The sequence below is a fragment of the Trichechus manatus genome, unplaced genomic scaffold (assembly GCF_000243295.1).
Source record: "Trichechus manatus latirostris isolate Lorelei unplaced genomic scaffold, TriManLat1.0 scaffold00057, whole genome shotgun sequence".
In the NCBI taxonomy this organism is placed as follows: Eukaryota; Metazoa; Chordata; class Mammalia; order Sirenia; family Trichechidae; genus Trichechus; species Trichechus manatus.
Window position 1 is genome coordinate 905,002 of NW_004443993.1, and position 27,573 is coordinate 932,574.

The 27,573-nt window shown below is 55.3% G+C and overlaps 4 protein-coding genes across 5 annotated transcripts in view; 2 read left to right on the forward strand and 2 right to left on the reverse strand.

Annotated features, from left to right (window-relative positions):
• Positions 1 to 1,718: 1,718 nt before the first annotated feature.
• PLPPR2 (phospholipid phosphatase related 2) lies at positions 1,719 to 8,612 on the reverse strand. 2 transcript variants are annotated; one of them, XM_004378322.1, is made up of 9 exons: positions 8,447 to 8,612; positions 7,645 to 7,724; positions 6,526 to 6,639; positions 6,276 to 6,411; positions 5,264 to 5,535; positions 4,194 to 4,370; positions 3,504 to 3,626; positions 3,156 to 3,207; positions 1,719 to 3,020 (listed from the first exon to the last, which is right to left on the reverse strand). In XM_004378322.1, exons 2-9 carry the CDS (start codon positions 7,708 to 7,710, stop codon positions 2,677 to 2,679), a joined length of 1,284 nt encoding a protein of 427 aa, XP_004378379.1. In that variant the 5' UTR covers positions 7,711 to 7,724; positions 8,447 to 8,612; the 3' UTR covers positions 1,719 to 2,676. The 2 variants fall into 2 exon arrangements, with proteins under 2 accessions (XP_004378379.1, XP_004378380.1); XM_004378323.1 differs by having other exon boundaries at positions 3,520 to 3,626; positions 6,526 to 6,714.
• Positions 8,460 to 16,253, reverse strand: CCDC159 (coiled-coil domain containing 159). Its single transcript, XM_023733062.1, has 14 exons — positions 16,082 to 16,253; positions 15,764 to 15,993; positions 14,992 to 15,025; positions 14,608 to 14,696; positions 14,419 to 14,500; positions 14,021 to 14,216; positions 13,442 to 13,509; positions 13,290 to 13,366; positions 11,577 to 11,689; positions 11,267 to 11,349; positions 10,794 to 10,907; positions 9,858 to 10,003; positions 8,788 to 8,861; positions 8,460 to 8,619 (listed from the first exon to the last, which is right to left on the reverse strand). The coding sequence occupies exons 1-14, from the start codon at positions 16,251 to 16,253 to the stop codon at positions 8,460 to 8,462; spliced, it is 1,638 nt and encodes a 545-aa protein (XP_023588830.1).
• Positions 16,254 to 18,063: 1,810 nt separating this feature from the next.
• On the forward strand, positions 18,064 to 20,308 carry TMEM205 (transmembrane protein 205). Its single transcript, XM_004378324.3, has 4 exons — positions 18,064 to 18,091; positions 18,615 to 18,722; positions 18,831 to 18,994; positions 20,002 to 20,308. The coding sequence occupies exons 2-4, from the start codon at positions 18,623 to 18,625 to the stop codon at positions 20,305 to 20,307; spliced, it is 570 nt and encodes a 189-aa protein (XP_004378381.1). The 5' UTR covers positions 18,064 to 18,091; positions 18,615 to 18,622; the 3' UTR covers position 20,308.
• Positions 20,309 to 22,201: 1,893 nt separating this feature from the next.
• The window catches only part of RAB3D (RAB3D, member RAS oncogene family), an 8,386-nt gene continuing 3,014 nt past the window's right edge, over positions 22,202 to 27,573 (forward strand). The window contains exons 1-4 of the mRNA XM_004378325.2: positions 22,202 to 22,256; positions 23,976 to 24,262; positions 24,734 to 24,852; positions 24,933 to 25,057. Coding sequence (XP_004378382.1) covers positions 24,035 to 24,262; positions 24,734 to 24,852; positions 24,933 to 25,057 — 472 coding nt within the window. The 5' untranslated portion in view covers positions 22,202 to 22,256; positions 23,976 to 24,034. The remainder of the gene's footprint in view (positions 22,257 to 23,975; positions 24,263 to 24,733; positions 24,853 to 24,932; positions 25,058 to 27,573) is intronic.

Genomic DNA, 27,573 nt, shown 5'->3' on the forward strand with positions numbered 1-27,573 from the left:
GAGTGGAGGCTGCTGTCCGGCAGGAAAGACCACGGGTCTCAGGGGTGCGAGCCCTGGAAGCAAAAGCCTTGGTGGGTTAAGCAGGGGTCTCCATGGTCCTGTCCCTCCTCTGTCTCCAGCCCACTCATGGCTCCCATCTCATTCATCCACAGTCAACTCTGCCTCCTCCCTGATCCCTCACTCTCTCTCCCCTTTGCTCACTCCACTCCAGCCACACTGGCCTCCTCACTGTACCTTGAACATAGCAGGCACATTTCTACCTCAAGACCTTTGCACTTATTGTTCCCTCAGCCTCGGACACTCTCCCCCAGATATCTATCTGCATGCCTCCCTCCCTCACCTCCTTCAGGTCTCAGCTCCAATGGCTTCTCCTCAGAGAGAACTTCCCTGACTATCCGCTTTAAATCAAAAACCATGTCCCCATCCCACAATTGTCCCATCTTCTTTCCTAGACTGAGTGTTCTCGTTGTAACATCGATATCTAACATATCAGAGATCCCAATCCCTTAGATAAGTCCTTGAATCTACAGATTGGAATTCGATTTTTTTTTTTTTTCCAAAAGGTTAAAACCCATTGCCGTTGAGTCAATTCTGACTCGTAGCAACTCTATAGGACAGAGTAGAACTGCCCCACAGGGTTTCCAAGGCTATAATCTTTATGGGAACAGACTGCTACATCTTTCTCCCATGCAGCAGCTGGTGGGTTGGAACTGTCAACCTTTTGGTTGGTAGCCGAGCACTTTAACCACTGTGCAACCAGGGCTCTTTTTTCAAAAAGTAACATGGTGCAAATACTGCATGTTGCATATAACCCCAAGTGGGGCCTGTGGCAACAGGCCAAAATCAAACAATTTATCTGCAGTGAAACATAAGAACATTCACATCAAGTGAAAGAAAGAAAAGCTCTATATAACCTTGTGTCAGATCAGATCAGGTTTTGCCACAAATGAGTATGAAGAAAATGTTGGCTTTCAGAACTTCTGGAAATTTGGACTGGTGGATTTGTTTGTAGTTTATTTCTCTTATTGTCTCTCGTGTATTAGAATGTGAGCTCCTGTACCTAAACAGCACTTGGCACACAGCAGACACTCCATAAGTGTTTAATGAATGAATGTGGGGGAGGGGAGGAAAGCCGACTGGCCCTTTCTGGTTCCTAGATGATTCTGTGCCCCGAATGGCCTATCTGAAGACCCTCAGACCAACAGTGGGGTCTGTGGCTCCCTTGCCCCCACCCTTCCCAGCCTCAGCTGAGTCCTTGGAGTTGGGGCTCAGCACACCTCACAATCAATCAGCACTTCTGCTCTCATCCATGTAGCTAGGGGTCTTGGCTTGGTTCCTAGTGCCCCTCAGCATCCCCCTTCCTTGTAAGTACCCCCAGCTCTCCTCGGTCTATTCCCTGTGCCTTCCATGCCCTGGCTGCAGTCAGACATGGGCCAGCTGCTCTGGGGAGCACAGGCATGTGAGGTCTCTCCACATTTGACAGAGGAGGAAACAAGGGCACAGAGAGGTTAGCTGTCCTGAAGCCTCACAGCCAGGAAATGGCGTAGCCAGGATTTCAACCCGAGTCGCTGGCCCCACAGCCTGACACTGCCTCTCCACAATCGCCCTCAGACACACCGTGAAGATACACCCACACCCAGCCTCACTGACACCTAGTCCCATGGTTAAAGTCCTCCATACCCCACCACGTGGAGGAGGAAGGCAGGTGGCCAAAACTGTGTTATAAACAGGTCTTTATTAAAGATGAGAAGCCAGATCTTTATTAAAGATGAGGAGGGGGCAGGAGAGGGGGGCAGTGTCTCCTCTGCCCACTGCCTTTGGCTGCCCAGGGCGGGTGAGCCCTCCCTGTTCCACCCATGCCCCCATAATGGCACATCTGCATGAGGCTGGGGCATGGGAGGCAGTGTGCAGAACAGGGATGAGTTCTAAGAATAAGTCTTTTCCCACAGCCCTAATAAATAACAGAGGGTTTGGGATGACTTGGGCATAGGCAAGGGGAGACATGGCACCGTGAACCCCAAAACCTCTGAACTGGGGCAAGCCCCATATAAATAAGGAATTAGGAGGGACTGGGTGAAAGGTTGTACATGGAGGGGCTGAGAGGGGAAGGGGTCCCCAAGGACCCTGCCCTGGGGGAGCCTGCCCCCACCCTCTGGCTGGACCCTGTGATTCTGAGGAGAGAGGACCCAATGACAAAGGATTGCCCCATCTCTCTCCTTTCCTTTGCACATGCTTAGACATGGGCAGTCCCCCATTGGCTGCAATCATACCCACCCACCCTAGAAATTCTGAAAACCAAGCGTTCCTATTGGCTGTTCAGACACTGACTACCGGTTGGAGTTGCCCTCCTGCTCGAGGATTCTAAGATGTGAGGGGGAAGCTCCCATTGGCTGGAGTGAACTCCCTTTGTTTAGAATTCTCCCAACTGGTGGCTCCCAGGGCTAGACAGGCTGTAGCCCTTAAAAGGGCAATCCCAGGGACAAGACCCACCTCCCAGTTACATCCACTTAGACTTCCCAGAGGATCTCCCAGACGTCCTTCCTGCCATCCTCTGGCATATGGGCCTGGCTCGTTTGGGGGCAGAGGGCTTTGGCACTCACAGGGCACAAACTGGCACACAAACTCGTGGCAGGGAAGACTTGGGGGCTGGGCAGATTCAGGGTGGGTGATCGGGCCTCACAGCAGGTGGTCGCGGCTGGCAAAAAGGTAAGGGCTGAAGTTGTCCCGGTGGAAGGGGGAGGAATAGAGTCCACTGAGGGTGTACAGGTCCCGCAGGAGGGGCGTGGGCAGCAGCAGCTTCCGGCCACGCCCACCACCCCCGCCCGGCCCCCCAGGCCCGGGAGAGGAGGGCGAGGGGCCCTGGCCGGGGGTCGGTGCTGGCAGGGGCAGGGGCAACGGCAGGGGCGTGGGCTCAGACCTCAGTCGAGGGCGGGGAACGCGGGGCGACGAACACATGGCTGGGGCTCTGGAGGACACGCAGCTGGGGATCAGGTGGCCACGGCGGGTGAAGTTCTGCGGCTCTGAGGGTCAGGAGTCAGAGGTCAGGGGGTCCAGAAAGCTTGGGAGGGGGCCATGAGGGCATGGGCAAGACCTCTGCAGCAGTACCGCCCACTTGGAAGCCCCCTCCACTTGTCCCCCACTCCCCCCACACTCACTGGATGGGGTGAGCCGTGCCGGTGTCGAATGCGGCCTACAGGTTTGGGGTTCCTGAGACAAAGAGCCAGAGGGAAGAGGCTAGCAGGCCCCCTGGGCCCTGCTGGCCACGGCACGAGGGGCTCACCAGGCGGAGAGCCCCATGGAAAAGACCAGACTTCTCAGGATGTGTCTCCTCAGGACGAGAGGGGGTATAACCTCCCGTCGCAGGGCTTATGTCCACAGAGACCTGCGATCCCTCCGCCTCCCCATGGCTCTGAGATGCCCACCTCTTGCCTGACTCCCTGCACCCATGGTGTCCCTCCACCCACCACCCTCTCCAGCCGGGAACAGTCCCCGGCCCCCCTTACCTGGGCCACACTTAACTTTTCGAGGGGGCTGTCCATGGTGGGGGCTTGGCCCAGGTTCTCCCAAGGGGAGAGCCTTCGGCCAGAGGGCAGCCGACTCTGGAAGTTGTGGACGACACAGGTAACCTGGGGCAGAGGGAGAAGGCCGTGTTGGGGCCAAGGCCAATCAGGTAGGAGTTATGTAAATACCACCCCCATTTTGCAGATAAGAAAACTGAGGCTGGGGTTTTCAAAAATAGCTAAGACTTTTATGGCACTTAGTATGTGCCAGGCGCTGTTCTTTCAACCTTCTAAGAGGTAGGTACTATTATTATTCTACAGGGCCAGGAGCAGGGTGAGATGAGTGAGACCAAGTTGTGCCAAGGGCAGGATTGGATCCCGTCTTTATTTAAAATTTTGATGTTTTCTTCATTGTGATTTCTGGCATTGATTTTAATGTTTGAAAATATTTTGTTGAATATTATTTATCTTGATTACCAAGTGTTTTCATGCTAAAGGTGAATGCCTCACTCACCTCATCCTTGTTCCATCCTGTCATCCTATTTCACAGATGAGAACATGCAGGCACAATAATGTTAAGGGACTCGCCCAGGGCCACACAGGGTCCACATCCTCAACCATCATGCGATCCTGCCTCTTGGGTCAGGGAGTTGAGGGGGCTCCTGAGCCAGGGTGAGTGAGGAGGGGACTCACCAGGAAGGTGGCAATGGCTGCCCCGGTTAGAAAGCCAGCCAGCACGTCGGACCAGTGGTTCCGGTACTCTGCCACGCGGACCACGCCCACCAGGAAGGCAGGGCACAGCAGGGCCAGGCAGAGCGAGGGCTTGACTAGGCGGGAGCCCTTCACTCGGAACACGAGAGTCACATACATCTGCAGGGACAGGGATGGGTCAGGGGGTTCGTGCTCTTGGAGGCACAGTCACCAAACCCAAGTGGACACCGCCTTCTGGGCTACGGGGTGTGGCCAGCGCCCCAAATGTCTTCATGGGGCTGGAGGGCATGGCCAGGGCCTCCAGCTAACAGAGCCACGGGGGACAAAAGTTCAGGGGGTTGTCTTCTGGGGACTGAATCACAGAAGGGGAAGGACGTTTGCTGAGTTAGGATGTGGCCACAGACACCAGAGGGTTAAGTCAGAGCCAAAGGGGGCAGGTCCAGGAGCTCCAGGAGGTGGGGTCACTAAGCCCCTGGGCTAGGAGCGTCCAGGTGACAGAAAAAGGAGTCAAAGCAACAGGGGACCTGTGCAACCAGGGAAAACAGGGGACAGAGTCAGAAAGTTCTAGCACGGTCAAGAGAGTCAAGGGGGTGGCCAGAACAACAAGGGTGGGGTCAAGGCCCTGGGAGGGAGAGCAAGGGCTCCAGGGATGCAGCGTCAAAAGCCCACCTGCCCATTATCCCAGCCAATATCCAGGACCTGTAGTATCATGAGGGCACGGCTAGACTCTGGGAGGTGGAGACTCTCCTGTTCACCCACAGGGCGGAGCCAATAGCCTTTCTCGGGCGTGGTATTACTATGTCAGGGGCGTGGCCAGATGCCAAGGGACGCAGCCCAGAATTCAGCAACAGACTCAGAATGGGGTGTGTGGCCAGGACCCGAGGGGAGGAGTTAGAATCTACAGGAGGGCAGACTCCGCCCTGGGAGTGGTGTCACAGCGCCGGGGCATGGCCTCCCTGCAGGAATCAAAGGCTCCAGCCCTAGTGGCCTTGGGTGCTGCAGCCCGCTGGCGCCCACCCCCCAGTCTGAGCCCGGCAGCACCTGAGGCTCACCGCGGTGTAGGTGACTGCGTAGGCGCAGAGGGCCGCGTCCTTGCAGGGGAAGGCTCGGCGCGCGGCGGCCACGAGGCTGGGGCTGCCGGCGCAAGCACCCTGGTCAGTGACGAAGCGGTCCGGCCCTGGCCGGTCAGGCGAGGGCGGTGGGCAGCCCAGGGCTGTGTAGTTTGGGCGGCAGACTGACAGAAAATGCGGCGTGGGGTTGCCGGTCACCACCTGCCCCGCGTTGGCGAAGATGGTCGTGGTGAAGAGGCCAAACGCGTAGACCCCTGGGGGGTGGAAGAGGGAGTCCTTGCCTGGGACCCCTTTTGGCTCACTGGGCCCGTCGTCTCCCTGTTCCTGTGACCACTGTTAAAGCATACGTGGGACCCCCCAACGCTGCTCCTCATTATAGCTAGGCCAGGGTCCCCTTTCCCCTTGGGACCACCATGATGGCACTCTGGGTTTCCTAGCCCTGGGACCCTCATTACAGTACATCTGGCTTCTGTCCCTCTGGGAGCACCACTGTATCCAGAGCGAGCTCCTCCCCCTAACCCCCCAATGCCAACACCATTGCATCAGGATTGGGCCACGCCCCTGTTCCTAGGACCACCCCAGTGGCATTTCTGGCGATCATGCACCCGCCTGGGACCACTAGTAAGTCTAAGCTGGATCTCCATTCCTCTACCCCATGGCCACCCATTATGGCTGGGACCCTATCGCCCTGCCCCAGGACCCCATTGTGTTGGCCTGAGCCTATGACCCCTTTTCTGCCTGACACTCCCCTTGTGACATTTTTGAGTCCTCCTCCTACAGTTGTCCTCCTGTCTGGACTAGGCCCCACCCATGGCCCTGGAACTCTATTATGTCTGGCCGGAGCACAAGTAAGTCCCTCTTGCCCCTGAAATCCCCATCATGGCAATCCTAGGCCCTCTTCCCTCTGGGATTATTATGGCTGAGCTGAGCCCTTATCCCTCTGTCTCTGCACCCCCTCATTACTATAGGGCTGACCCCTGGCTGCATCACTCACCTAGGAAGCGGACAAGCCTCCGCAGTGGGGGGCTGAAGCGGCAACAGGCCCCGGACACGATGGTGCTCTCCCCAATGATGGGGATAGCGGAGGGTGGTGCAGGGAAAAAGGCACGTGCCAGCTCCCCCAGCAGGATCTGTGGACAAGACCAAGGCGAGCTCTTCCTGGTCCTCTAACCCCATCCACATGGCCCTCCTGCCTCCTGTGAGGTCCTCCCTGCAGCCCAACCAAGCCCACCCCAAGGTCTCACCGTGAGGGTGGGCCCAGCAGTGACCAAGGCGTAGATGAGGGCAGGGGGCGCACGGCTGGCAGCCTCAGGCCCTGGGTAGGGCTTGGCATAGGTACTGTCATAGCAGAAAAATCCCTGGGTGTGCACGGGGAAGGTGTCCGTGAACTCCAGGCGGTAAGCAAGCAGGACCACAACACCCAGCAGCACCGACTGCCAGCCAGCCAGAGCGGGGAGACACAGGGAGAGAAGAGAGAGGGTCAGGGCCCGAGCTGAGACAAGGGAGACAAAGACACAGAAATGTAGAGAGACGGAGACAGAAGAGGGACAGAAAGTGGGAGATGGAGACAGAGATAAGGGAGAGAGAGGCATATCAAGGCTGAGGTAGAGAAAAAGGTATAGACTAATAGGGGCAAAGAGAGATGGGGAAGGGGGAGAGAGAAGGGTCAGGGCTTGGGAGAAACAAAGAAAGAGATGGAGACAGAGAGAGAGAGAGAGGATAAGATGAGGGAGAGAGTGTGGTCTGGGCTCAGACCAGAGAGAGAGAGAGAGAGATGAAGGGTGCGGTAGTGGAGGGACAGGCTGACAGGGAGAAAAAAATAGTAGTAATAGTAGCACCACAACAGCCCTAAGGAAGCCCTGGTGGTGCAGTGGTTAAGAGCTTGGCTGCTAACCGAAAGGTTGGCAGTTTGAATCCACCAACCATTCATTGGAAACCCTATGGAGCAGTTCAACTGTGTCCTCTGGGGTCACTATGAGTCGGAGTCAACTCGATGGCAGTGGGTTAACGGCCCTAAGAGAGAGGGTTATATTATGCCCATTTTACAGATGAGGAAACTGAAGCTCAGGAGAGTATGAGAGGAGCTCAGAGTTCTGAAGTAAGGAAAGGCAGAGCAGGATTGGAACCCAGCCCAAGTTCACCACCACTTCTCAAGAGAAGAGACAGGAAGGGAGATAGTGAGTCAGAGATCAGGGAGAGACAGGACTGGCACCAGGTAGATGGAAAAATAGGTACAGGCAGAGACCTGGCAAGGATGAGGGAGACTGAGGTTGAGAAGAGACATGGCAGAGACAGACAGGAAGGCAGGGGTGCCCCCCAGGAGGGGCTGGGCAGGGTTTCTGGGGGAGGATCGGGGTACTCACCTCCACGAAGACAAAGCAGGGAATGATGGAGAAACTCCTCTTCAGCTGAGGTCTCCCTCCCGCCATGGTGAAGGCCCAGCCTGCAAGGTGGGAAGGGGTGGGGCCGCCCAGGAGGGTCCCGGGAGTGGGTCACAGGGATCCTGGCCCCTCCCCCGAGTCTGGCTCCGCCTCCAGAGCCTTCTGGCTAGCCTCTGCATATCTAGTCCTGCCCCTGTTGGCCCTTGACCCTTCCCAGGGGAGACACTTGCCTCCCCTGCTAGCCCACTTTGCCTCTGGCCGGGACCTCAGAGGTTCTATAGTGGTCTCTCTACCCTACAGCCCACATAGAAGGTTCCGGTCCCACATCTTTGAGGAGGGACTCTCCCTCCACTACCCCCAATTGGGATCCCTCCCCCCTTGGCCTTTAGAAGGGACTCCTCCAGCTTTATGGGGATCCCTTCCCCAGAGCATTTAGAAGGGTTCCCAACTGCACCAGTTTTTAGGGGACCCCATCCTCTTCCCCCACATGCTTTACAGGGGATCCCATGCTCCATACTCCCCTTCTCTCAGCCCCTCCCCCATGACATCCACAGGGGCCACTCTCTCCTTCCCCATCTGTGTGTGTCTGGTGCTGGCTGATGGCCAGGCCCTCCTTCTCTCCCAGCTGCCTCTCCCTCTCTCCCTCCCACCCCTCCTCCCAGCCCCGTCTGCCTCCCTTTGTCTTGCGGGGGCTAGCCTTGTTCTGCCCCTCCCCCCAGCCTAACCTCAGTCCCCAGCGCTCCAGTCACACTGGCTTACACCCATTCTCCCAGCCAGACCTCACCTGTGAAAGCGTCCTATGGCTCCCCACAGGCCGCCGCCACGCCCACAGACTCACAGCCGCCCCTAGCGGCCAGCAGGGCAGAGATGGTCACCCCCATTGCACGGCTGCAGAAACTGAGGCCCAGGCAGGCGAAAGTCCGCACTCTAGGTCCAGTGCCCCATCCACGCAGCTCCCTATAGTGTGATATGCAGGGTGAGGGTCACCAGAGGCCCCAGATGCCCACCTGGGCACAATCCCCTCCCCTTCCCAGAGACACAACCACCCACAGCAGCAGCCCCAGAGTACACAGTTCAGCCACAGCATCCATCCCAAAGACAACAGACTCACATTCACACACACACCATGGTACAGCGTTCATCCATCCCACTGTGCTGATGGAGCACGCTGGGCTCCAGGGGCTGTGCTGGGTACCAGCCTTGTGAACAAGACAGGCCTGCTCATTCAGACAGGTGCCCAACACCCACAACACATGTAACTATACACACGCACACACACACGGCATGCACACAGCCTGTCACCGACACCCACATACACAGTCACAGGGACACACCAGGAAGCCCTCTACACACCTCACAGGCCCACATACAGCCCCACACAAGCCCTCAGTGCGCCAGGGTCAGGGATGTAGACTCAGGGCTGCCAACACACTTGAGAGTCACACCTCACACACAGTGGGGGTCACAGAACCAGTCATGGCATCACCCTCCCCAATCACAAGGCACTCAGTGACAGCCACATACATTAACTATTTCATATACACTGACAGTCATGAGAGACACAGTGCCATACACAACCACAGCCACATGGCCACACAAGGGCACATACGTGGACCATAACACAGACGCATTCACGGAGCCACATGGCAGCACGAGAAGGGTGCACATTCACAGACACACACTGGAACCCAACAACAGCGACACACACACCATCAGAACAGACAGCCACACATGACAGTCCTATGCACACAACCACACAGACACCAAAGTCAGCCGCACAGTCACAGCACTCACAGCCACACTGCCACTCTAGGGCAGCCACAACATCACAGCCACACACACCACCAGGGTGATACCCACGACGACCACACAGTGACAGTAGCAGGAGACACAGCCACACACACACACACAGCTACCGCAAAAGCCACACAATCACAGTCATACAACCATACACTGATTAAAAATGACAACCACACAATCACAGTTACCCTACAGCCACCCTCAGCACCGTCGCCCGGAGTCCCCTCCCCCAGCACAGTCCCTAAGCCCCAGCTCGCCGCCTTCCGTTGCCCTCTCCACGCTGGACCCGGAGGGATCGGACCCGCAGGAACCGAGGCCCCGGGTGGACAGACAGACCGAGGGTCGGAAGACCGCGAAAGGGGCTGCAGGGGGCGCCCCAAGCCCCTCTCCCTCACCAGGTCGAGGTAGCCGTCACCCGAGCCCCCGTTCCACCCAGCCAGCCCCGGCGCGGCGAGACTGACAGACCTGCGGCTGGCCCGGCGGGAAGAGGCAGCCGCTGCGGGCCCGGCCCGGCTGTGCCACGCAGGCTCAGCGCCCGAGCCTGGCAGAGGAGGGGCGGGGCCTACGGAATCTTCATTTGCATAACCCCGTGGGGCGGGGATTCACGACGTCTCATTAGCGTGATCCGGGGCGGGGCCTCAGGTGCTCTTGGGAAAGGGTTGTATTAGAACAAAGTTGGGAGGGGGATGAGGAATGACTCCGGGCAAGGCCTAATGGGAAGGAGGGCAGGGTCTCAGAGCGCGACCCTGGCCTGTACCCCACCCTCTCTGAGCCTCAGTTTTCCCACATGGGCAATGGGGGCAGCAGTCCAGATTCAGGGTCACCAGAGAGGAAGTGAGGTGCCAGTATGGAAGAGCCTGACTGGTGGACAGAGGGGCAGTGGCTGTCTGGCCACTCACATCTGGACAAACTGACCCCTGGCCTTGGTCCTATACTAAATCTGATCTCACGCTGTCCCCTGACCCTAGGCCCACACATCCTGAACAGTCCCTGGGGTCTCTGCACCCTCCCCAGCGCTGAGGAGCAAATGGAGAGGTGGGGGTCAAGCCCAGGCACAGGAAACAGCAGGAGAAACAGTCCAGGGGTGGAGGAGGGTCTCAGCTAGTTTATTTTCTCTCTGGAACGGCCTTCTGGGGGAGCAGACCCAGCTGCTCAGGCTGTGGAGACAGAAGGTGGGTCAGGGCACGCCCTGCTTCAGGGGACTCCAGGGTTGAGGGTCAGGAACCAGATGCCCAGGTCTGGGGCTGAGGCAGTCCCGAAGGTTCATTCTGTGGGATTCCAGGGCAGGCCAGGAGAGGAATGGGTGGGGTGGGGCCAGAGAGAATCTGTACCCGACTGGAAGGTGCGGCTCTTGCTCAAAGATGGCTGGGAAGGGCTGTGGTCCGAGTCCGATTCTGAGTCCCAGGAGGGGGGTGGAGGGCTCAAGCACTGGTGCCCCTTGTGGCCTGCGAGAGGGACAGGTGCGATTCTGGCCACTCATCTACGAACCCTGAATGTGACCCTCGAGAACCCTCTGAAAATGAGCCCAGTGTCCTCTGATGTTATACCTTAGACATCCTTGAATGTGACCTGGCATGACACCAAATTATGACTTCAATGACCCTTAAGTTTTAGCCCAGTGAGCCTTAAAAATGGTCCCAGTGACCCTGAACGTGACCTCTGGAGGAAACCCCCAGTGACTCCTTAATGTGACCCCAGAACATTACTTAATATGACCACAGAATAAGATCCTCCAAATGTAACCCCCAAATATGACCTCTGAACATGCCTCCCATGTGTGAAGCTGGAGAGTGAGCCCCCTCACCCCTGAGGCTGGAAGCCTTATGGCGGCCCCCTGAGGACATGGTGAGGCCATCGATGGAGTTCTGCAGCAAGTGCACGGCAGACCTGCGGGGAGAAGAGGAGCTGGGGGCCCTGGGGGACTACGCAGTGCTCACGGTGGGGGCAGTGGCAGGGCTGGGGCTGGAAGGGCTGTGGTAGGAGCAAGGACAGAGGTGGGTCTCAGAAGGAGAGGGAAGTCTGGACTCAGGGCTCCAGGTTCTAGTGGTCGCTGCTTGATCTCTTTGGGAGGTGGGTCAGATGAGGGTCAGGTCAAGCTGGGGACTGGGCATCACCATATGTCACTCAGCTCCTTCTGGAGGTCGTCCTTCCAGGAGCCACTGCCTCTTGGCGTCTCCTCAGTGTCCATCCAGGTCTCATATCTCTGTTGCTTCATCTTGGTCAGGACCTGGGGCCAGAGGATGAGAGAACAACAAAAACAATAATGATGATGGTGAAAGGTTCACCTGTTGCCATCGAGTTGATTCCGACTCACAGCGACCCTATAGGCCAAAGTAGAACCAGGCCTTTCCTCTGAGGTGCCTTTGGATGGATATGAACCTCCAACCTTTCAGTTAGCAGCTAAGTAGGTGAACCATTTTCCCCACCCAGGGACTCCTTCAAAGTGCTTGCTGTTGCTGTTGTTAGTTGTCATGAAGTTGAGTGTAAGCAGAGAACACCAGAAAGATGGTGACCTGTGTTTTATTGACTATGCAAGGGTATTAGACTATGTGGATTATAGCAAACTATGGATAACAGTGCAAAGAATGGAATTTCAGAACACTTAATTCATGTGCTCATAAGGAACCTGTACACAGACCAAAAGGCAGTCATTCGAACAGAACAAGGGGATACTGCGTGGTTTAAAATCAGGAAAGGTGTGCGTCGGGGTTGTATCATTTCACCATACTTATTCAATCTGTATGCTGAGTGAATAATACAAGAAACTGGACTATATGAAGAAGAACGTGGCATCAGGATTGGAGGAAGACTCATTAACAACCTGCTATATGCAGATGATACAACCTTGCTTGCTGAAAAGTGAAGAGGACTTGAAGCACTTACTGATGAAGATCAAAGACCACAGCCTTCGGTATGGATTACAGCTCAAAATGAAGAAAACAAAAATCTTCACAACTGGAACAATGAGCAACATCATGATAAATGGAGAAAAGATCGAAGTTATCAAGGATTTCATTTTACTTGGATCCACAATCAACGCCCATGGAAGCAGCCGTCAAGAACTCAAACGACATAGTGCATTGGGCAAATCTGCTGCAAAAGCCCTCTTTAAAGTGTTAAAAAGCAAAGATGCCACCTTGAGGACGAAGATGCACCTGGCCCAAGCCACGGTATTTTCAATTACCTCGTAGGCATGCGAAAGCTAGAAAATGAATAAGGAAGACCAAAGAAGAATTGATGCATTTGAATTATGGTGTTGGTGAAGAATACTGAATATATCATGGACTGCCAGAAGAACGAACAAATCTGTCTGGGAAGAAGAAACGCCAGAATGTTCCCTAGAAGCAAGGATGGTGAGACTTCGTCTCCCGTAATTTGGACATGTTATCAAGAGGGACCAGGCCCTGGAGAAGAACATCATGCTTGGTAAAGTAGAGGGACAGTGAAAAAGAGGAAGACCCTCAACGAGATGAACTGACACAGTGGCTGGAACAATGGGCTCAAGCATAACAACGATTGTGAGGATGGCACAGGACCAGCCAGTGTGTCGTTCTGTTGTATACAGGGTCGCTATGAGTTGGAACTGACTTGATGGCACCTAACAACAACTGAGTGCTTAGTGATCAGGTAGAGATGAGTAATTATTATACTCATCATACATATGAGGAACCCGAGGCCCAGAGAGAGGAAATGAGTTGCCTAAGGCTAGATAGCAGCAAGTTACAGACCTAGGATTTGAACCTAGGCCTTCTGGTTCTAGTCTGATGGTGGATGCCAGCAGAGACCCTCATGCCCCTACCTCAAGTGTCCCTGGCCTTTCCTCTCACCTTGCGGCACTTCACCTGTGTCTTCTGCATCTTCTGGATGTTCACCAGGTTCTCTGTGATCTCCTCCTCCTGAGCCTCTGTGGGGGAAGGGACTCAGGGGGACTGGGGCTGCAGAAGGACCCCACCTCCTGGCTGGACCTCTGGGCACTCACGGAGCTTCTGGTAGATGAATGTCACCTCCTCTCGAACCAGTTCCAGCTCCTCCCACAGGAACTTCTTACTGAGGGGACAGGGCAGCCTAGACCTGCGCTCCCTGCCCAGCCCCTGGCCCCCCAACCCCTGGCCTCCCAGCCCCTAGCCGCTCATATGTCCAACCAGCCATCCCCCAGCCCTTGTCCCTTTCTCCCACTGCCTGCCCACCCTTCCCCTCGGGCTACTACTCCCCCACATCCTCTCCTCCTGACCTCCAGGCTCCCATTCTCTCAGTCCCTCCCACCCCCTCAGCCTCCCATTGGCTGGTCTCTATCCCACTTTGTCCCCCAACCTCCCATATCCCCAGCCTCCTGCCTTCTGGCCTCCCAGTCTCCCACCTTCTGGCCTCCCAGTCTCCCCTCCACCCTAGCCTCCTGTCTCCCCTAAGCTCCCATCCCCTCCTCTTGTTCCTTTCCACTGCCCCCCAGTTTCCCCTTCTTTACCGAGGCCTCCCATTTTCCGCACCCTGCCTGTGGTGCCTCCTCCCAGACCTCTCTCCCCTCCCCCCACCTCCAGGCTGCCCTCCTGCCCACGCCCACCTGTCCTGGATCTCCTGGGCCAGCAGCTGCAGGCAGCGGGTGATGCGGGCCTGCTGCACCTCCTCATTGTCCTGCAGGGTCTTCTGCAGTCCCTGCAGGCCTTGGGCCAGGACCCCATACAGCTCCTGCCGGCCCTGCTCCCGGCCCCACTTGTGCAGCTCCTTCTGTGCCTGGCAGCCTGTGGGGCTTAGCACCTCTGCAGGCACAGAGGACTTTGACTGAGCCCTGACCTTACCCTGTGCTCAGCCTGATGGTAGTTTTTAACTTAGCTCGCCCTAATGCTGGCCTGACCCTGACCCTGAACCCAGATTGCCTCAACTTCTCTCACCCTGGCCTGACTTGGCTGACTCCAATAGGACGAGACTCTAGCCTGACCTTGACCCCTGGCTGGTCCTTACCTTCAAGCTGCTGAATCTTGATTTGCTGCAGGCAGCTCTCCTTCTCCAACATGGTCACTGAGTGGTTCAGGAACTCAAAAGCCTAGAGGGCAGAGGTCAGGCCTGGGGCTGGAAGTGGGATGAGGGTGTGGGGGTGGGAGGGAACTAGTGGGGCAGTGGCTGCTGGGGGGCGGTGCTGAGGTGGCTCACCTTGGTCTGGGCCTGGAGCTGGCTCTTGAGTGACTCCAGTTCAAACCGCAGTTGTTTCTGGGAGTCGGGAATCATCGTGGTGGACTTAGCTGTGGGCAGAGGTGAGGGTTAGCTGAGGCTGGGAGGGGTGGGGGCAGGGGCAAGGTCAGGGCAGAGGTCAACTAAGGCTCAGGATACCAGCAGGGGGCAAGGTAAGCGGCAGGGTTCCCTTGAGGTGGAGGAGGGGGTAGGGGTCAAAGTCAGGGGCAAGAATCAGCAGAGCCTGGGGCAGGGGTCAGTAGGTCTCACTGTTAGTGGCAGGGGTCAGTTGATACTGGGGTAGAAGGTGGGGGTAGGAGGAGGGTAGGTCTTCCCCACAGCCTTGTTGGGAGGGTGGGCTCTCACCTCTGACCTTGAAACTGTTGGTATCCAAGGACTTCTAGGGGAGAGGGACAAGTGGGGAGCGGTATTGGTCCCTGAGCTGCCTCCCTCCTCACCCCAACCCAGTCTGGGTGGTTGGACACAAGCTGCGTCTGCTGGGCTCTGGGTGTCCTGGGACACAGGTGCAGGCAAAGCTGCCTCCAGGCACATGCGTGCACCTCCGCTAGCCTGCACACACTGAAAAGTGCACCTGTGTGGCTCGTCCCAGACATGTGTGGGCCTGTGGGCTTTGAGCTGGGGCTCTGGCCCGATGCTGGTCCTGTCACTGTCTTGGGCTGAGGTAATGGCCCTCCTTCTTAGGGGCAACAACATCAACATCATCTGCAGTGGGAGTCAACAGCACCGAACATACAACCACACACAGTTGCCAAAACACACAGGGATACAACCACACAAGCTCAGCTGCAGCCACACACTCCAGCCTCAAGTCATCAAGAGCCACAGCGCCCACTTGCACACATTTCAGACACACAACCACAACCACACAGACCCCCCAGGCAAAGTCATTCCCAGAGACAAGCAGACAAAGCCCCATGAAAAACACACGATCATGCATTCATGCCCTCCATTCCTTCGTCCATTCATGTAGGGCCCTTTTAGTGAAGGCCTGCTGAGTGCCAGGCACTGTTGTAGGTGCTGGGGACATAGAGTGTGAGTGTTCTTGGTAAACCCCCCTCCCTAAGCCCCACATTGGCAGACTGTGGTGGCAACAAGGGGTTCCCTGGGTGGGGGTGACCTTGGTGAGGTGCTGGTGCCTCTTCAGAAGGTCCTGTTCATTACAGCTCTCCTTCATCAAGTCTGGGTTGGGGAAGAAGGGAGCCCCATGTGGCTGAAGCCCCGAGCCCCACCCAGGCCTCCAGTCTACACACATCCCTGTGTTCTCAGAAGCAGCTGGCCCCAAGGTCTCTGAATCTGAGGTCCCAGACCAATGAGTCGTACAGTCCAAGGTCTTGTCTGAGGAAGAGCCTGGGGGTGAGGGCTTCCCTCAGAGCCAGCCCAAAGTGCCCCTCACATCCTCAGCCCCTCTCAGCGCCAGGAGAGCCCCTCAACAAACCCCGGAACTTGTCACACTTCCTGTCAGTTGGCAAACACACGGTGGAGGGTGAGGGAGATGAGCAGTAGCAGGTCACAGTGTAGTCAGAGTCCCGGGGTAGGCCAGCCAGGAGAGGGTCACTGGAAGAAGGGGCGGGGGGGCTCATCTGAGACCAGCCCCCATGCACCGGCATCCCCAGACCCTCCTGACACCCCAGAGAGGCCTCAGCCCTGAACACATGGCCTCTTAGTCATTGTAGGAGCTGAAGCTGGAGGAAAGATGATTCCAACCCCAGGGGTCAGCTAGGGTCAGTGAGAAGGACACAGGAGACCCCAAGAAGGAAGTGAGGGCTCTAGGAGAGCCCCCTAAAAACACTTTAACATGGGGCCTTAAAGAAAGGGCTTTCCTGGCAGGAAACAGCACGTGCAAAGGCTTAGAGGTGTGCTGGTGAATTCAGGATGACTGGAGATAGTCAAGAGGAAACAGCAGTAGGTTAGCAGGGCAGCTTGAGCAAGGCATTGAAGGCCAGGCTGAGGAGTTTGGACTTGGCCTCGCAGGTAAATGACAGCCATGGAGTGTGAGCAGTAGGGGCAGAGCATATCTATTCAATAAATGTTAGCTGAATGGGGGCCCAGGCCTGTGCTGGAGAAGGCTGGGAACAGAAAATAACTCGGCTCTGGGTCTCACATCTGCACCTCTCCCCCTCCAGTGTAGTCAGGGCTGGCACACTTGGAGAAACCTGGAGCAAGTATGCCTGGAAAAACTTCCAGGCGAAGGGCACCTTGCCCTGGGTCATGCTCAGCCAGTTCACCAAACCCTCCAGACCTTTCTCTTCTGCCACTCTTGCTGGGCCCTCTGTCCTTTCCTTGGCCCAGTTTGCCTTGAAGACTCCTATACACCCTTCAAAGCCCCACTCAGCATCTCCTCTGAAAGGTCTTCTTTAATCCTTTTTTAAGCTCATATTTACTGAGCACCTGAGTGCTGGGGACCACCCTAAGCACTCACTGAGTCCTCAACCCACTCCATGATGTACAAGTTGTTCTTCTGCCTGAAATATTCTAGGCTTCCCTTCAGGAGTCCCTGACTCAGATAAGCCCTCATATCCAGAGGCAGTAGAGCACAATGGTTAAGCAAGGAAATTCTCCAGCCAGATGGCCTCGGTTCAAATTCTAGCTTTGTCTCAGTGTCCCCAACTATAAAAATGAGATATTATAGTATCCACCTTACTGGGTTGTTGTGATTAAGTAAATTAATCCATGCCAGTGTCTGGCATACAGTAGGTACTCAATCAGTGTTTGTCTTTGTATGTCACCTGAAAACCTGGGACCTGAAGGCCATGCGTGCCCTGGGAGGCTTGGAGAGGAAGGGGGCAGAGGCATTTCTGTGCGCCAACTGAAGGCAGGTCCCAGTTGTGCGATCCCCTCCCTCGTCAACCTCCTTCCACATCCAGCTGTTTCTTCAGCAATCCCTCCCGGGAGAATTCTTGGGAGAAGGGGTGGGGTCATTAGCTTGGGTCCCGCCCCTGGCAGTGAATCCTGCGCCCGCAGCTTCCGACCTGCTTCCACCCCCACCTACCACATACCACCTGTTCATGCTCTCCCGTCAGGGACCGCGAAACCGGTCCCTAGCTGTGACGATGAAATTTGATCCTGTGGGGACACCATCGTATTAAAACGTGCCTGGCTGAAGCAGGAGTCATAGAGAGGGGTGTGGCCGGCATTTTAGCCCCGCCTCCGCCGATGCAGCCTCATTGACGCCTTCCCACTTCCGCAGCTTTTAAGGGCCGCGGTGTAATTGGATAAGTGCCTGACCGGGGGGCGGGACCCCAGGCTAATTTCTGCTAACCGATTAGTCAATATCTAAGAGGGCGGTACGGGGATGGGGGGGGGGATGGTGGGCCGCAGATCTACGATTCGATTGGCATCGAGCTCAGCTGGGAGGCGGGACGAGTTCTTGGTTGGGGGGAATCCACGAGGGGAGGTAGCGGAGGAGGTCAGCAGTCCACTGGGGTGGAGCGAGTCAGGGAGTGAGGTACCAAGTGCGGCCCGCCTGGCCCCCAAGAACCAGTCTCGGCACCTCTGGCCTCGGACTCTGGTGCTGCGGGTTGAGGTTCACAACGGTGGGGTTGGTGTTCTCGGGATGAGCTTTGAGGGTTTCCAGGATTAGCTGGGATCTCCGGGGGTGATTTGGGGATTCCATGATCTCTGGCTGGGATCCTGTTATGAGAGCAGGGTCTTTGGTGTTAGAAGTGCGATCCTTGTGATATTTGGGGGCCACCAGGGTAATCTCTGAAGACCTTGGGCCGCTAGCTTGAGCTCCTGGGGCAGCACTTTGGGGCCTTGGAGGTAGCATGGATGTTGGGTTCCAGAGGGCCTGGGATCTTGAGCTCCGGCATTTGGAGAAATGGGGTCGGGGGTTGTCGCAGGACTCCTGGAACTTCCTCCCAGCCCCCATTCCTGGGTCTCTGCATCAGCAATGACCCTGACGCTGAGCAAGCTTACAGAGTCTGAAGGCCCTGGGTAAAGCTCTGAGTTACCCTGTGCCTCCTCTCTAGGCTGCAAGATGGAGGAAGGCAGGGACCTGGGAGCCCTGACTAAGGTGGTCCATCTACTGGTCTTGTCAGGGGCCTGGGGCATGCAGATGTGGGTGACCTTCGTCTCAGGTAGGGACCCTCACTCAACCTAAATGTTGTGGGTACCCCGGGTGGTGACAAAAGTGGGAGGGGGACCTGGGGGTGTTCTAACAGGCGTGTGGCCCCCTGCACCTGCAGGCTTCCTGCTTTTCCGAGGCCTTCCCAGACATACCTTTGGCCTCGTACAGAGCAAACTCTTCCCTTTATACTTTCACATCTCCATGGGCTGTGCCTTCATCAACCTCTGGATCTTGGCTACACAGCATACCTGGGCTCAGCTCACATTCTGGGAGGCCAGCCAGGTACGTGGGCCGGGGCACTACTACTCTCTGGAGACTCATTCCCAGGACCCCGGTGAACATCAATGACTGCACATTTGCATGAATTAAAAAAAAAAAAAAAAGTGCCCCTTCTACCTGGTGGATGCAAAACTGGGCTCTGGGCACCTTTTAGCGGTGCACAGGCTATACGACCATCCCCAGCAACCCTACGTTTCCACCAGTGTCTCTTCACTGTCTGCTGCTCTCTCTCCTTTCCCTGGGCCTCCTGCCAAGCTGCAGTGACTCAGCTGGGCTAGGGCACTGACCCTAGCTTATTGTTTAAAAACTAGCCTAACTGGGAATTTGTGGTCCCCCACCCCCATTCACACATTTCCCCAGCCACAAGGCAAGGACCCGTGTCTGCATCTCGTATTTCTCTACCCTGCCCTCCCCCTGCCCCCATTATATTCCTCAGATGTGGGCAGGTGAGGCCTGACAGGTGTTTCAAGAATAATCTCACAGAGACAGGAGAGGATTATGGGTAACTGGAACCTCACGGGCTTTTTATTCACTCTCTGTGGGCCCAGTGTCAGCTTTTGGGATCTGGGCTGGGGCCACAGAGGAAACAGGCCTCTTGTTTTGGGAAAACAGAGGGGGCAGTTATATGGTGCTCTAGCCCAATTTTGGGGAGAGGAGTTCTGCCCTTAGATGCCCTCAGTTTTGGGGAACAGGAGGAGAGGAGACAAGGCTCTGCTCTGAGACTTCCAGTCTGAGGATCAGAGGAGACTGGGGCCCAGAAGGTTTTGGGGGAAAGAGAGGAGACAGAAATGGAGCCTTTCCTTAGGGGCTGCCAGTTTCAGTGGATGAAAGCTGGAGCTCTGCCCTTGGGGCCCCCAGTCTGGGGTCAAGGAAGGAGGGAAACGCCTGATTTTTACACAGTGCTGCCCCCATTCCCCTCTGGGCTATGAGGATGCAGAAGGGCCCTCACTAGGGCCCCTCCTGCCTCCCAGGGATGGCTCACCTTGTCCATCTTTCGCTGCCCCCGCCAGCTCTGCCTGCGGCTCCTGTGCCTCACGCTGGCGGCCATCAACGCCCGATTGCTTGGGCCACGAACCACAGCTGCCATGTGGGCCCTGCAGACCCTGGAGAAGGAGCGGGGCCTGGGCGGGGAGGTGCCAGGCAGCCGCCAGGGCCCCGACCCCTACGGCCAGCTGCGGGAGCGGGACCCCAAGTACAGTGCCCTCCGCCAGGTCTTCTTCCGCTACCATGGCCTCTCCTCCATTTGCAATCTGGGCTGCCTCCTAAGCAACGGGCTCTGCCTCGCCGGCCTCGCCCTGAACCTCAGCCGCCTCTAGCTCCTGATGCCTCTTTCCTGCCTGGGGCCCTGCATTTCAATAAAGGCTTCCTTGGAAATGGCTGCTGTTGTCTTTGGCCTGAGAAACAGGGAGAGAAGGGGCGGGGGCAGAGCTGAGAGCCTCAGTTTCGCCATTCGCGCGTGGCACAGTGATATGGAGCGTTAGCGGCCCCTAAACCCCTCCTGTAATGGTGCCCACTGACTGGCCACCTGCTGTGTGTCTGATATGGCGCTAAGCACTGCACATTTTTCTGATGGCTGGTTCTGATCCTGGGGACAATCATGTTTCCTACCACATTGACATTGGGGATGGCTGTGTGACTTGCTTTGGCCAATCAAATGCGGGCAGATGCGCCACTTCCAGGCAGAAGCGTTAACAGCCCGTGTGTGATTCACCACATTTTCCCTTCACCATGGCAACCAGTGTGGGTGAGAAGCAAACCTTGGCTATTGGGTGCCATGGAGACTGGGGTCACCTGTTAGTGTAGCATAACCCAGCTTCCCTGACTGATGCCCTTCCTCTCAATTCATCCACATGGCAGCCCTTGGTGACAGCTGCTGTTGTTCCTGTGAGGCAGCGGGGGGGGGGTGTGGGGGCTCAGAGACGTGCAGCAAGCTGCCTAAGGTGGGGCTGAGAGTTGAGCACAGGCAAAGCCTGCACTGTTGTAGCTTTGGACCCTCTCCTGCTGGCTTGAAGACAGCTCGGGCCTCAGCTGGCCCTGGATGCCAAATCTCCTTACTGTGTGGCCTCAGGCAGGGAGCTGCACTTCTCTGAACCTTGGTTCCTTATCCATAAAACCAAAAACCAAGCTCATTGCCTTCAAGTCCATTCTGACTCATAGCGACCCTATAGGACAGAGTAGGACTGCCGCATAGGGTTTCCAAGGCTGTAATCGTAACAGAAGCAGGTCTTCAGGTCTTGTCTCTTGAAGAGTGCAGAGCAGCTGGTGAGTTCAAACTGTTGACCTTTGACCTTTTGGTTAGCAGCAGAGCACTTAACCACTGCACCACCAGGTCTCCTTTTATTCATAAACCAAAAGCCCAACTAAACCCACTGCCATTAAGTCGATTCCAGCCCATAGCAACCCTATAGGACAGAGTAGAACCGCTCCATAAGATTTCCAAGGCTGTAAATCTTTATAGCAGCAGATTGCCACATCTTTCTCCCTCGGAGCGGCTGGTGGGTTTGAACTGCCAGCCTTTTGGTTAGCAGCCGAGCGCTTAACCACTGCACCACCAGGGCTTAATTCCAAGGGCCCTTGAGAGCATTTAGCAAACGGGTCCAGCCCTACTTTAGGGTCAGATGCTGCACTTTACAAACACTAACTCCGATCAGAACCTTTACAGAACCCTGTGAGGTGGGTACTACTATTACCTGCCACTTGACAGTTGAGGAAACTGAGGTTCAGAGAGGTTAAGTGTCATGTCCAAAGTCACAGGGCTACAAAATGGTGGAGGTAGGATTTGAACTCGGCTCCAGAGTCCGCGCTTTTAACGGCTAGGCACATAGTAGAAACTCTACATACAGTTACAAACTACAAAAAAACCCTGTTGCCGTGGAGTCGATTCCGACTCATAGCGACCCTATAGGACAGAGTAGAACTGCCCTATGGGGCTTCCACGGAGCGGCTGGTGGATTCGAATTGCCTACGTTTTGGTTAGCAGCCAAACGCTTAACCACTGCGCCACTAAAAGTAAAACGTTTATTTCTGGGGAACGCTAGACACCTGTTGCAATTTCCAGCCCCGCCCACCTGCTTTCTACAAGCCCCGCCCGAGACTCCGCCCAGCCCTCCCCGAGGAGCGGCCCCTCCTCCCTGGCCTGGGCGGAGCCCTTGCGGGATCCGGGTAGCTGCGGACAGCGGCGGCGGAGTCTGCGGGACCCAGATCGCGGGCGAAGTCGCAGCGAGTTTGGAGGCGGAGTCCCGGAGAGCAGCGACCCCTACGCGAGGTGATCCCTCTTGGAGGGAGAGGCCCCACGTCACACCTCGGCGTCCCAGGAGGTCCGGGGACGGGGGCTTAGGGGAAGGGCGGGGGGCCTGGGGAACAAAGGCGGGGCGGCCGGGGACGCCTCTTCCCTCGCCCCCACCCAGCTGGACTCCTGGGGCGAGTTAACGGGGCGCGGGCGAGGCAGAGAGCCCAGCTGGGGTTAGGAGATGGGACCATATGGTGATGGGGGGAAGCTTCTGAGCCTCCCTCCACCGGCTGGGACACCCCAAATACAGTAAAGAGGACCGGGCCGAGCCCTCTGGGGACCCTTACCTAGTGCTAGGCCTAGGGAGATAGTCGGCAAATGGTCAGAAAGAGGTGGGACGGACGGAGGTGGGCTGGGGCTGGGGTGGGGGCCCTAGCCTGGCGGCCCTGCCCAGCATGGGGAAAGATTTCCTGCCTCTTCTCTTCCCCTCCTCAAACTCGTTCTCCCGGAACACGGGGTGGGGCGAGGGCTGGGCAGGAAAGGGGGGCTGACTGGGTCCTCGTTTAAAATGGTAAAAAGCCCCAAAGGTGGTTGGGAAATAGATTTGCCAGGGCTGTCTCTGCCTGTCTGTCCTCCATTCACACACGCCTTCTGGAACCTCTTTGTGCACGGGAAGCAGCTCTAGACAGAAGGGGAAACTGAGGCCTAGGCGGGGATGTGGGCAGCTGCAAGTTTGCCAGCCTAGCCCAGGAGACAGATTGCCAGGAAAGGACCCAGGATGGGGTGGGGGTTGAGGGGTGTTATGTGATTATTAGGTGCCTGGGATGGTTTCCCTGGGATTCGAGGACTCACTCTGGCCTCCGTGGGCTGGGGCTAGGGTGAGTCAGCCCTACCCGGAGGGAGACGGGACCGGCCCCTTTGACAAACAGAAAATGGCAGTGCCCTTGAGAGTAGAGCCTGGGCTTTAAACCTGGTATGGATCCACTGTACCCACTCCCCAGGCATCAGGGCAAGGGTTAAACTCGGCTTGAGTGGGGGCAGGGCAGGCACCCTGTGGCTGACACCTGCCAAGTCAACACCCTGGCCTGGGGGGGCCTCCATCCAGCTGGCAGGTCCCCCCCAACTCACACCTGGGCCATGAGCAGCTGCTCACCCTGGGGCAAAGTCCACAGTTGCACCTTCTGCAGAGCCTGGTTCCCCTGTGGCCAGAGGACGTACCCATGCCCCCTCGTCCCCTCCACCTGAGCACCTGCATTCAAACCCTGGTTCTGCCCTTCCCTTGCCAGGTGCCAGCTTTCTTGTCTCTGGGCCTCAATTTTCCCCCTGTAACAAAGGCCGGACTTTACTGGGAGGGTGTGAAGATTAAACATCAGTCGTCTTTACTGAGTACCTACTATATACCAGGCACTGTCTTATGACCATTGTGTATTTTAAGAACCTCCCACTGGGATGTGGCCACCCCAAGGCTGGACTTCTTCCTGTCTTATTTGAAGCACAAGGAACAGGACCTGGCACGGAGTAGGCACTCAGTAAGTGCTGAGTGAATAAAGAAACTCATTCTGTGCTCATAACCAATTACCCTTTTCAGGCAAGGACTGCCGTAAAACATCCTCATTTTCCAGATGAGGACAGTGAAGTACGCAGAGATCAAGGGATGTGTCCAGGGTCACCTGGCCTCCAAGTGGCAGAGGTAGGATTTGAACGCAGGCCTGGTGTATACATTGGAGCAATTATTGGTGTTTTATTCTCCTGCAGAGCACCAGCCCTCCCAATCTGAGGTGTTAAGGCGTCCCCCCAGAAGGCTCCCCACCAAGATGGCATCAGCTGGAGAGCCCCCCACAGGCCAGCGGGATGCAGCCGACCAGAACTTCGACTACATGTTCAAGCTGCTGCTGATCGGCAATAGCAGTGTGGGCAAAACGTCCTTCCTGTTCCGCTACGCTGATGACTCTTTCACACCTGCCTTCGTCAGCACTGTGGGCATTGACTTCAAGGTCAAGACAGTCTACCGCCACGACAAGAGGATCAAGCTGCAGATCTGGGTGGGCTGGGGGCTGCTGTCCATGGGGTCTGTGGCGAGGGGTGAGGTGCCTCCAGGGAAGTCCATCCCAGGGTCTAGGGCTCTGGGGAGTGTTCTGAGGTGAGGGAGAGTGGCCCAGAGCCACCCCCTGACCCCCGGCTGCTGCTAATGTTTGTCATGGTAACACAAGCTCCAGGGTGTTCACGTCAAGATGGCACCCCCTGACCCAGGTGGCTCTTGTTTGTGGGGGTCATTAAGTTGGTTCTTGGCTTACAAATCTGTGAGAGGCAATTGACCCCTTAGACTGAGTACCCCTCAAGGTCAGGGCTGTATCTCCCCCATCAGATGGGGATCCGTTCCCTTGAGAATGAGTCCATGCCTCCACCATCAGACTGGAGGCTATGGGCACAGGGCGGTGCCCCCTTCGGGGCCCTTTAGGGGTGGGATGGGGAGTAGGGTGGATTCTAGCCACCTGACACTGCTGTCTGCCCAGGACACAGCCGGCCAGGAGCGCTACCGCACGATCACCACAGCCTACTACCGCGGAGCCATGGGTTTCCTGCTCATGTATGATGTCGCCAACCAGGAGTCATTTGCCGCTGTGCAGGACTGGTGAGTGCTTGCTCCCACTGACCCCTGACTTTTGCCCTCTGCCCGCCTGAGCCCTCGCTCATGGCCCCCAAACTCCACAGGGCCACACAGATCAAGACTTACTCCTGGGACAACGCCCAGGTTATCCTCGTGGGGAACAAGTGTGACCTGGAGGATGAGCGCGTCGTGCCCACCGAGGATGGCCGGAGGCTTGCTGATGACCTTGGTTAGTGCTCTGCTTGGGCCACAGGCCCCGGGTCTGCTGGAATCAAACTGCCATCCCCACCCTCAGGTCCCAGGTTCAACCACAGTTGCCAGCCCTTTGGGAGCCTGCCCAGAAAAATACCCATGTGTATGCCACCTTCTCCATTTAATGTTAGGGGAGTCACTCACAGAGTCCCCCAACCCCACCCCTACTGCCCATGCCCTGGGAACCCAGACTCAGCAAAGCCATTTCTGGGAATTTATCCTACAAGCATATTTGCCCATGTGGGAGGTGTTGTGTATAGGAATTGTAGCATTGTTAGTAGAAGTGAAACCTTGGAAAGCCCTCAGGTGTCTCACAACGAGGGAGCCAGTTAAAGTATATTCACACAGTGGGATGCTACACAGCTGTGAAAAAGGATGAGGGCGTTCTCGTGTGGCAGGATTGCTGTGGCAAGATTGTATATATGGTTATGTGGAAAAAGCTAACTGCAGAATAATGGGTATGGCTACTTCCTTTAGTCCAAAGGTTGGCAAACTTTTTCTTAGAGGATCAGATAGTAAATATTTTTGGCCTTGGGCAGTCTCTGTCACAAATACTCGGCTGCACATGAAAGCAACCATACCAAAAAAACCACTGGAGCATTGTAAAGCAAATTCCTAACATCAAGCCGTTTTATCTGTAACACTTTGTTACACAGCTCCAATGATTATATATATATAGACACACATACATACGTATGTGTATATATATATTTTAAAGCCATCTACTTTACCACTATCGTATCTAACAAAATTAGCAGTCATCCCCTAGTATCATCTAGAATCCTTTCGTGCCAAATTTCCCCAGTTGTATCAAAATCTTGGAATTAGTTTGGATTGGGATGCTAACGTGCCCACTGGTTTTTCTCTTAAGTCTCTCTTTTTTTTTTTTAATAATACTTCATTTTGTTTTTAGTGAAAATTTACACAGCAAACTAGGTTCCTGTTTGACAGTTTCTATACAAATTGTTCAGTAACATTAGTTACATTTTTCACAATGTGTCAACATTCTCTTTAATTCCATTCTGGTTGTTCCGTTTCCAGTGCTCTAGTTTCCCTGCCGCCTTACCTTCTCATCTTTGCTTTAGAGTAATTGTTGACATTTTGGTCTCATAGAGATGGTTTTTTAATGGAGCACTGTACTCACAGGTAGTAGCCTTTATTTTGTGTGCCACTCTGTTATTTCGCTAAAAGGTGACGTCAGGGGGTAGTTTCTGTTCAAGGTTTAAAGATTATCCCAGGGCAGTAGTCTCAGGGAGTCCTCTAGTCTCAACTGGTCCACTAAGTGTGAATTAGTTAAGAATTTGAGTTCTGTTCTGTGTTTTTCTCCTGTTCTATCAAAGTTCATCGATTGTGGCCCTGATCAGAACAGTTGGTAGTAGTAGCTGGGCACCATCTAGTTCTTCTGGTCTCAGAATAGATGAGGCCGTGGCTGGTGTAGGCTGTTAGCCTTGTAGACTAGTTTCTTCTCTGAGACTTTGGTTTCCTTCTTTCTGTTTTGCTCCTGATGAGTAGAGACCAATAGCTGTATCTTAGATGGCTGCTCGCAAGCTTTTAAGACCCCAGACGCTACTTACCTCACTAGGATGCAGAACGTGAACTTTGTGAACTATATTGTGCCAGCTGACTGAGTTGTGCCACGAGACTGAGATCCTAAGCCTTCAAACACAGAAAACCAGTCTCACAAGGTGTTTGGATATGTTTGATTTTAAGTTTATCTTAACGTTACAGCAGGGATCAGCAAACACTGCCCACCACCTGTTTGTGTACAGCCTAGAAGCTAAGAATGGTTTCTACACTCTTAAATGGTTGAAAAAAGTCCAAAGAAGAATATTTCCTGACATATGAAAATTATATGAAATTCAAATTTTAGCGTCCATAACGTTTTATTGGGACACAGCCACTCTCGTTCGTTTATGTATTGTCTGTGGCTGCATTTGTGCTACAATGGCAGAGTTGAGTAGTTGCAACAGAGACCACGTGGCTCGCAGAGTCTAAAATATTTACAATGTAGCCTTTTACAGAGAAAGTTTGCTGACCCCCATGCTATGACAGCCCCCTTTGCCTTTTTCTTCTATCAGTTTGTAGGAGAAACTGGGTCTTTGTTCATGGAGTGTCTCCCGTTGGGGATTTGGTTCTTTGCTCCCTCATGGTGGCGTTAACTTGCTCTTCTGTCCGCTATGTTTCTTGTGAACTCCAACTTTGCTTTAACCCTAGCTATTCATTTCCAGCTGTGCTGGGGGCATCAGCTCACAGGAAGCTAAGCTGGGGCCCTGAATCCCCAAGTTGCCTGGAAATAAATACTCACTTGAGAGAACTGGTAAAATCAATTACCACCCAGCCCTGTGCTAGAATACTTGAAGCTGTTGCCCACACCTGCTTCTAGAGAACATTCAGCAACTGGGGGAAGGAGGGTTCCCACTCTGTCATCAAGTTTAAAATATCAGGGTACACAGCAAGAGATAGAATTTGATCCCGATCTTGTAGAAAAAGACA

Coding starts and splice junctions, on each gene's coding strand:
- PLPPR2 (XM_004378322.1), bottom strand. CDS start 7,710: ATGGCGGGAGGGAGACCTCAGCTGAAGAGGAGTTTCTCCATCATTCCC. Junction 6,412..6,525: donor CTGCTGGGCCCACCCTCACG/GTGAGACCTTGG, acceptor TCTTGTCCACAG/ATCCTGCTGGGGGAGCTGGC. Junction 3,627..4,193: donor CAGCCATTGCCACCTTCCTG/GTGAGTCCCCTC, acceptor CCTCTGCCCCAG/GTTACCTGTGTCGTCCACAA.
- CCDC159 (XM_023733062.1), bottom strand. CDS start 16,253: ATGCCGGTGCATGGGGGCTGGTCTCAGATGAGCCCCCCCGCCCCTTCT. Junction 15,994..16,081: donor GAAGTGTGACAAGTTCCGGG/GTTTGTTGAGGG, acceptor CCTCACCCCCAG/GCTCTTCCTCAGACAAGACC. Junction 11,350..11,576: donor AAGGAGCTGAGTGACATATG/GTGATGCCCAGT, acceptor TTCTCCCCGCAG/GTCTGCCGTGCACTTGCTGC.
- TMEM205 (XM_004378324.3), top strand. CDS start 18,623: ATGGAGGAAGGCAGGGACCTGGGAGCCCTGACTAAGGTGGTCCATCTA. Junction 18,723..18,830: donor GTGGGTGACCTTCGTCTCAG/GTAGGGACCCTC, acceptor CTGCACCTGCAG/GCTTCCTGCTTTTCCGAGGC. Junction 18,995..20,001: donor CATTCTGGGAGGCCAGCCAG/GTACGTGGGCCG, acceptor TGCCCCCGCCAG/CTCTGCCTGCGGCTCCTGTG.